Source organism: Tigriopus californicus, chromosome 2, assembly GCF_007210705.1.
Source record: "Tigriopus californicus strain San Diego chromosome 2, Tcal_SD_v2.1, whole genome shotgun sequence".
Classification (NCBI taxonomy): Eukaryota; Metazoa; Arthropoda; class Copepoda; order Harpacticoida; family Harpacticidae; genus Tigriopus; species Tigriopus californicus.
Window position 1 is genome coordinate 1,054,269 of NC_081441.1, and position 9,199 is coordinate 1,063,467.

Sequence of the window (9,199 nt, forward strand, 5' to 3'; positions counted from 1 at the left end):
CCTTGAGTTTTACTCTGAATCTTTAGACAATCCTGAATGGATGGAAACAGTAGAGTTCTTGAAGACAGTTTGATATTCTTGGAATGTGATGAATGTGAAAGATCCAAAACTCAACCTTATCAAAAGAGATTCCCAAATGTTGACAATCACATCGCCGGATTGCAAATCAATGAAGGTTTTTGAAGCCTTCCTAAATTGGATCAAGAAATGGAGCAATCTAGAGACTTCCAAAAGGAAGAAGACTGGTCTTACTAGTGAAACTTTTATGGCAGTGAAACAATCAACCAAAGTGGCCATGGAACTGTCTGTTGATTTACTCAAAAACCATGGTTTCGGATACGTGATACTCGGCAAGTTTCAGTCAGATCCCATAGAAAGACGATTTGGATGGTACCGCCAATTATCTGGGGGAAATTATTGGATTTCTCTAAGGCAAATATTGGAGTCAGAAAAGAACATTAAATTACGATTGTTGATAAGGTTCAGCAATATAACCATGTCAGATTTAAAAGCTGTCATGAACATGGACAGTGCCACCGATGTGGAAGAAAATTTGAAAGCACTCCAGAAGGTGAGCACCCTTCTATTTCCTATCAAAGAGATCGAGGACATTGGAGACAGGAATATCATCTATTATGTCGCTGGATACCTGGTCAAATCAGTATCAGGCAAGCAATCGTGCACGGAATGCAAAATTATCCTGACAAGTGCTTCAGATTTGGAGGTTGTGTTTGATGAAGTCAATATAGAAGACAATAACCCTCTCCAAGCTAAATTCCTCAATAAAGTAAAAGCCAAGTGATTTGGTTTTTCTCGCTTGCCTTTGGATTTGGTCCTTTTATAATGACTTAACAAATATTGTAGAGCTGAAGAAGCTCTTGATTTCATTTCAAAGTGCAAGGGAGACATTTGCCAAGGCCTTTCTTAAAAGTTTGCAAGGTGATGTAATGGGCAACAATTTGATGAACACTTTGTGCTCAGAGGGCCATGAGTTTGTGGATATTATGAAGAAAATGGCCCAACAGATGTTCAATTGTTTTGGGAGGAATCTCTGCGCCGAAGCTAATTCAGCCTCTCATGCTGCCAAGGCAAACAAGAGAATAGGAGAGAAAAAACTGAAGAAACTTAACTCGGACTGAATAATTTATTGGATCGTCTCTCTATGCGGTAACAAACAACAAATAAAGTGTTTCTATGTAGAGTATGTAAAGTCGACTTAAGCCAACGTGTTCAGTAATGGCATAGGACTACTCACGTACGATCCCATTTGTAGTGGTATTTCCACGGAGATCTAGTATTCCTTGGGTAAGGTTACAGGGGGTCACATGCAGGTAATGGCCCTGTCGGCCTGGAAGAATGCACGCCTTTGCTCTGGTCTACACTGGTTAGCCACGAGTGGATGTCTGTCGTCCTGATGGGAATGGAAGGACGGGCCAGCCCAGGACTTTGAGCGAGCGACCAGAACTTGCTTCGAGAAGCGTGACTGCCCGCCATTGCTTTATCATCATGCTAGGATTTGCTTTATTCCTTGGTAGTTTGTTCAATTAGACCTTTAAAATGTGTCTTATTCTTTGAAATTGCTTATAACTAGATTGAGCCTCGCACAGCCCTCATGTTAGATTTTCACTGAGGATAGTGCAACAGAGTTGCTAATCCGGCTCGGAGCTTTGACACTTTGAACGGCTACCCTGCTGTCATCCTGCTTCTGCGTCTCCTCCTCCCTCCATGACCAAGCACAGTCAGTTAACAGCCGGTATGCTTGATGCCTTGTCATGCGTCATCCTCTTGGACATAAAAGCATGCCACAACGTAATCAATGTACTATTAAACCATCAAGTTCAGCCATGTTTGAGGCTGCCGCTTGCTTCTTTATCGGGAAGACGTCAAATTTACGTGTCAACTTGACGCGTAAGTTTTGTGCCGGACTTGGCCAAGTCGGACACATGACACATTCGTACAACATCCCAATCTTGCCTGACCCGCACAATTGGTGCGAGGGTAACTCAAAGTACGCACTGGACGTTGGACATTCTTCCTTACTGTTTGTTAGGCTTGCCCTCTTTTTACACCATGCGTGCACTCCTCCAGGAGTGTGACTCACGCAACGTCTCAAACTACAAGCTGTCAACTCGATCCCAGCTGCCACAGCCAGATTGGTGAGTAACGTTTACATATCTCGTTGAGTTTGACAGTGGAGGCGAATCTTTCTTGGCGAAACAGACGATACCTCCTATTAGATTGTTGTGACGCTTTTAAATTGCTGTCAGTTGTCCCATTTCAATCCGACGTGAAAGCGCCCCGTCAATCCCGTACCTTAAAATCGAGTAAAAAAGCCGATAGTTTTTAGCCTCAAATTCTAAATTGCTTAAGCATGAACGCAATCAAAAATTTCGAAAAGGGAGAGCTGGTGTTTTCCTGATTTTGGTTGCGGGACAACCAACATCTTTCTTCCGGCTAATGCTCATTTATCTTCGACATTTTCCCTTGTTCCATTGGTCTCCGATTACTTACCCTTCTTGTCCCTCCTGCGAGCCAGACCATACTCATAATCGTTAACAAATTTCTTAAGTATACAGTGCATTCACTTATTGGAACATGACTTCACACCGCCCAATAGGACATGTCAAGTGAAGGAAATTCAGGAAATAATAAAATTCGACACCCTCATCTTATGCCAAGGTTGTTATATATACGGTAGACCTGCACACAGTTTGCCGAGAACGAAAGTTGCCTGAGGTATTCAGCAAGTAAATTTACTGGATTTCGTATTTGTGGGTATGCTAGAACATCATTTCCAGTTTTGGAAATGATTGAGCATGATATCGGTTGTAGTTCATTTAAGAGGTAATTTTGAAAAGTTAAATACGAGTCTTCCTCATGGCTGTATCATATCTCAAAATGATGGTGATGCCACAATAGAGTTCATGACTCTTCTCTCGTTACATTTGCATCCAGCCATTTTCAAGGTTATTGTTTTCCACACATGGATTGAGATTCAAGTCCTAGAGGTCTCATCATTTTAATATGTTACCTCTCACTTGGTGGGTAGACTGGCCAAGAATTCAATCAAAATTACCTAAACCGGGTCGTCAGCCTTGCCTTTGGCTCAACTTAATGTTTGCGGAAACAAAGTTTAACAACAACCCAATCCAGTCGTCAACCTTGAAAATTATGGGTTGTATGTCTCTTCAGCATGCCAGTAAAGAGTCAATCTTAAGTGTAATCAAGATTGCTCCGGTTTGGTCAATGCTCTTTGACCTTTACTGGGCCTCATCACACGAGCAATTGCAACCTATATAAAGTCGCTCTTGATTGTGAAGTTATCATAAAAACAATTGATTTCCAACCATGAACGGTCATGCAAAAACACGAGCCGGACTCTTTTTGGTATGTCTGGATAAGAGCTTGGTTCCCTCACCACTGCCAAGTTTGAGGGATTGGTGACTGAGTACTTGACTCAAGACTTCAACTTGGCCGACGATCGGTTGCCATCTGGACTTTGTGGAAGTTGTTGCCAAAAACTGCGAGCATATGAGCGATTGGATTTCACTGCAATACTTCCTGACATGCCAGTGGAATATTCCATCATGCTGCGGTTTCGCCCTCCCCGCGGTGTGGATGCCAAGTGCCTTTGCTTTCTTTGTACTACCTCCTATTAAACTGTGGGTCTACGAAGTACGAAGAAACGCAAGAGGTAACGAGGTCGACCATGGCCTGAGTCGGATGCTACTTTGACGACTTCAAGCAATACTGGGGCCAAACAAGCCATCATCCTTGCAATTCTGCAAGCTCCTTGGAAGACCTACGGAAATTAGTTCCTCAACGGAGTTTGGAAATCCTGGCCTCTGATTCGCTGAAGGAAAAAATTTCCAAGGGCATCGAACCGACATTGGCGACCAGAGGCAATCCTCCCCGTCTTTTGCCCATGGCTGCTGCGCACAAAAAAATGACCGCAAACAGCAAGAAGTCTGTGACACTTGAAGGTTTTAAGCGGGCTAAAATCATTGCTGGACTTAGTGGAAACGTGGCTCTAAAGTTTGTGCGCCAGATTCGTGGATCTGTTAAAGTAGAGCCTGGGTTCAAAGAGGCGCTTGCGAATGTCAATCGAAAATTCTCATCCTTATTTGCGGTTGAAGAAGAAGTTTCGCCCTTGGATAGCTCTAAGATGTACATTGTTTTCTTTCGCCGACCGATGGAATTCTTTGATTCAATATTGTCTGAACGTGGTTCAACGGCCATTGACTTTCTGCTACGGTTGTCCATTGATGAAGGACGAGGTTTTCTTAAGGTAATATTTGTGTTTTTAAAATTACGGTATATATGATCAACGTTTATGCATCTGAAAGTTTTGTTTACTAATTGTACTCTTGACTTTACAGATCAGTGGTAATTTGGTTTTTCGACATGCCCATCTCGAGACGAGTTCTGGAGTGAAGCGGACATTTTTGTTGGCCGTTTCACCAATCAAAGAGGCTTACCAACATATCAAAATTATGTTGGCAAAGTTGGATTTAGATGTTGGCGAGGATCTTGACGAATTTTACTCGCAGGATCTTAAGTGCTTCAACATCATTTGCGGTTTGGGAAATCATGCCAGCACCCGACCTTGCATTTATTGCCTATGGGTCAATGGATGTAAGAGTGAAATTTTGTATGAAGAGCGAACATTAGGTGGGCTGAGGAGTGACTATCAGCAGTTCTTTTCCACTCCCAAAGCCAAAGATTTCAACTCAACCCAGCGCGAGCCAATCCTTCTTCCACACAAGGATCCAACAATTCTCCTTTTACAAGTATGTGCACTTCCTTGGCTCCACATCCGTCTTGGAATTGTGAATCATGTTTACTCGAAGATGAAAAGGGAAATTCCTCAAACAGTTATGTGGTCCAGTACCATGGATCCGGATTTGAGGGAAACGAATGCCAAAAGGTGCTTGAGAATTTGGACAGTTTGCAGAGGATCTTAAAGGAAGAGCACCAGGAATTTAGGGGTGAAAAATGTGTCCAAGTTCTCTGGCGTTTTTACCACCTGAACTCTGAGTATTGTGCGAGTGCTATTGATGTTTCTGCTCTTGAAAAATGTGTCCAAAGATTTCGTGCAGCTTGGAGGGAAAGTGGAATGTCCTTAACCACCAATGTACATCTTATCTTGGATCATCTGGTTCCCTTTGTCAGAGCAAGAGGAGGGAGACATATGGAACGTTTCGTTGAACAGTCCCATGAAAGCCTTCATGCCGAATTTGAGAAGACTTGGCCAAGATATGCCGTCAAGGAAATAATGAACCCCACGTACTCTTCCCGGCTCCTAGCTTGTATCAATGATTTTAACAGTGGCCATGCAACTTAATGTCCTCTCATGTATGATTTCACTCTATATTTTCCACACCTACACAAATATGATGCACAAATGCAAATATGACCAGAATTATTGTTCTTTGTTATATATTGTATTGTTTTTTTTTCGAGACAAGGGTTTTCTGTATTTGGGCCTGAATATTCTCATCTTGTTAATTACTACATAAGCCTCAATGAATTAGAACGTGACTTTGTCGATGCAATTTGTCTAGACTCCAATGACGCTGGAACATCAGGATGTTTCTAATTCGTCATAATTTCTAATTCGTAATGAAAATATTAAGTTGGCAAACAAAGACACAATCTAGTCGACCACTTCGACCGAAGGAATTGACATGTTTGTTTGAACCAACGGCAAGGTTAACGACCAACTTTAGGTAATTTTGGGTTAATTCTTGACCAATCTACCCACTGCCAGGAGGTTGGCTGTAAAAATGAAGAGACTGCATGTTATTAATTCAATTTCATTTCTAAACTCTTTATACACCACCTTTAGCGGATTTTCTCAATAATCTTAATCCACGTATGGTCAATGATAACTGATTTGGGTGAAGGTATAGAAAAGAGACATGGAGTCTATTGTGGCAACAGTGTCATTTTGAGATATGATACAGCCATGAGGAACACTCGTATTTATCTTTTCAAAATTACCTCTTAAATGAACTACAACCGATATCATGCTCAATCATTTCCAAAACTGAAAATGATGTTCTAGCATACCCACAAATGCGAAATCCTATAAATTTACTTGCTGAATACCTCAGGCAACTTTCGTTCTCGGCAAACCGTGTGCAGTATCACGGACATTGCGGAGGTTGGCAAATCTATTTTGTTCAATAACTGTTCCCATAACCCAGCAACCCACAAAGGTCAGCTAGCAACCTTTTCAGCTCTTGCTTCCTGCATATCCAACAAATAATGAATTTGAAGTTATGTTAAAAAAAATCTGTATCGTCAATATCCTCCTGTGATTAGCAAAATTCAATGTAGAATACATCAGCAATTTATAGGCACCCTGTCCGCTCTGAAACCTCCCTGAACGTATGGTTGATCAGGTATCGTTTGCAAAAATCGATCAAGATCGCGCTTAAAACTTAACAGAGGTTCATCTAAATCGTAGAATCGTCGAAGTGCTACTGGCAAAAAGTTAAACAGGACAGGGCCCTCTGTTCAAGACAAAACCGGTTTTAAGATTTTTCAGGATCTTATTGTCCATCGAATTCACTCGATGTTGAATGGTACGTACAACTGATGTCTCTTCTGTCGCTCAATATTTATACAACTCCTGGGTTGTGGCAGAGGCCATGGAGGCATTTAAACATGTAGATAATCAATCATATGTCGCTCGCATCTTCTTTGAGTACTGTATAGTTCCAGGGATTTGAGCCGATCCCAGTAGCTTAAATGGCTCACACCTGCAATATTTCGCGTGAAGCTCCTATGCACTATTTCAATCTTATTTAGACCTGCTGCGGTCATGGTGGGGTGGCCCAAACTGGGGAGACATACTCCAAGTGCGGCTGTACAATTGATTTATATACAGTTTTCATAGTTAATGGGTCACGGGATTTGAAGGTGCGGTATATCCATCCGCATGTCTGAAAGGCCTTGCTCACTCTAATTTGAATATGTTCCTCGAATTTTCCATCATTCGTAACAACTATTCCCAGATCTTTGACCGAGGCGACCATCTCTATTGGTTTTTGACAATTATCTAAATAGGTCGGTTGTTCGATGCTCTTGGGATCAAACGTCATGGCTTGAAACTTCTCACCGTTCAACTTCATGTTTTTTTTTCAGACACCCAAACACAAACCTGAACTAAATCATTTTGTAGGTCTTGAGTGTTCACATAATTTCTTCCAAAAATTAACTTGGTATCATCAGCGTACGACGAGATGGACGATATAAGGGGTAATGTTTGTAGAGGAGATATGAAGAGGATAAATAGTAGAGGCCCAAGGATGGAACCCTGGAGAACTCCCGAAGTTACGTTTTGCGTAGCCCCCAATACTCCATCTACCTTGACTTTCTGAGTTCGATTCGTCAGAAATTCTTTCAGCCACGTATGAAATTTCCCCCAATACCTATACTAGCTAAGTAATTAAGCAGTAGAATATGGTGTACTTTGTCAAACGTTTTAGCGAAGTCTAAGTATATAACGTCTACGCAGTCATTATGCGATAGTTCCTCAATTACGTCGTCAAAATGCTGAACTAATCGCGTCAAGGTACTAAAATGATTTCGGAATCCATGTTGTACGTCAGGTATGCTATCTTTAAAGTAAATATATTCTTCAAGCTTTACCTTTACAAGCTTTTCCATTATTTTTGCAACATTTGATGTCAATGAGATTGTTCGGTAATTTGCCGGCTGACTTCTGTCCCTTCCTTTGTGGATTGGGGCAATGTGAGCGTGTTTAAATTGAATGGGAACTTTTCCCTCTGCTAATGATCGGTTCATTACGTAAAGCAGGAGTGGAGCCACCACATTTGAAGTACTTTTTAGGAACTGGACCGTCGCGCCATCAAGGCCTGGGGAGCTACTTGATTTGAGCGACTTGATTGCTTTGGCAACATCGTGTACGTCAACTATTATATCAGTTAGTGGTTGGGTGTCATATTCCATGTGGGGGACGCTAAAGGTATACTTGCCATATATATACATATATACTTGCCATACTACGACAATTGGAGGGAAATTGAAATCCCCCATTATCAGGTGAAGGGAGCATAAACATTTTGGCAATTCGTTCTCAATGAATAAAAGCCCATTTTGGAACGAATCTTTGGAGCTTGAAGGTGGCCTATAAACCGTGACTAATGTTAACTCGAAAGTTAATACATATACCATGAGTAATTCTACTTCTCCATTTGACATTTTGGTGGATGTAGTTACACAGTCATTCTTAATGTACAGGCACACGCCACCATGGGGGAAGATAGGGTTATGAGGGTTTTTCCTGTCGCAACAAGGGTAAAGCCTTTTATGGACAGTTCTTCGTCAAGAACCCCATCCCGCAACCAAGTCTCCGTAAGTGAGATAAAAGAGGTATGTTGTTTTAACGCTAGCTGTTCCAGAAATTGAACTTTTGATGATCTTTTTTTCGAAGTGAGGCATTGGACGATAATATAAAAACCCCTTAGAACCGCAGGTTTATGTCATTTATCATGGTCATTAAAGATTGTACCATCTCTTCGAGCCGTAAAAAACCGGTTGGCTGTAAATAAGTGCTTTGTTTGACCGCCATTTTCATTTACCCTCTAAGGGACCTCATCCTTGCATAAGGGTCTGTTGGGATTTGAGTTTGAGATCCCCCCACATTGACTGGGGGGCGATAGATGGGAGGAGGGGGAAAAGGAAACAGAGGGGGGCAATCTGGGCGAATATATGCGTTTCGTCATGAGCCTGATTTACATTGTTTCGGCGTTCAGGTTGAGGACGTTCCAACTGCGTTCCTTTGATGTGCACTTTTTTGCATTTGGGATTGAAACATGTTTTAGTTTTCATTGATTTTACGCACATAAATGGGTGAAAGTCGGAACAACCTTCTTCACTTTTGCTGCATCCCCTCTTATTATGTTTCTTAAGGCCGAACTTCAAAAGCTTGAAGCACCATTTGGGATGAGGTAGGGAGCATCCAAGTTTTTTGTTTGGGCAGGGGTGCTTTCGATGTGTCTTACAAATCTGAGTTGATTTGAGGTCATTAGCACGAGGCGTGCCGTCAGTAGGAGGACTTCCCACCTCTTCTTCTGAGGAGATTGCGTTGACATTTGAGCTTGTCACGTCATCTGGGGTCAGTGTGTCTTCGGTTGCAGTTAGAATATGACACTTTGTCTGGCTTATC

The 9,199-nt window shown here is 41.9% G+C and overlaps 1 protein-coding gene across 1 annotated transcript; it reads left to right on the forward strand.

Moving 5' to 3' along the window:
- Window positions 1–1,899: 1,899 nt before the first annotated feature.
- On the forward strand, window positions 1,900–5,438 carry LOC131876993 (uncharacterized). The gene is made up of 2 exons (XM_059222546.1): window positions 1,900–4,288; window positions 4,380–5,438. The coding sequence occupies exons 1-2, from the start codon at window positions 3,926–3,928 to the stop codon at window positions 4,962–4,964; spliced, it is 948 nt and encodes a 315-aa protein (XP_059078529.1). The 5' UTR covers window positions 1,900–3,925; the 3' UTR covers window positions 4,965–5,438.
- Window positions 5,439–9,199: the final 3,761 nt, after the last annotated feature.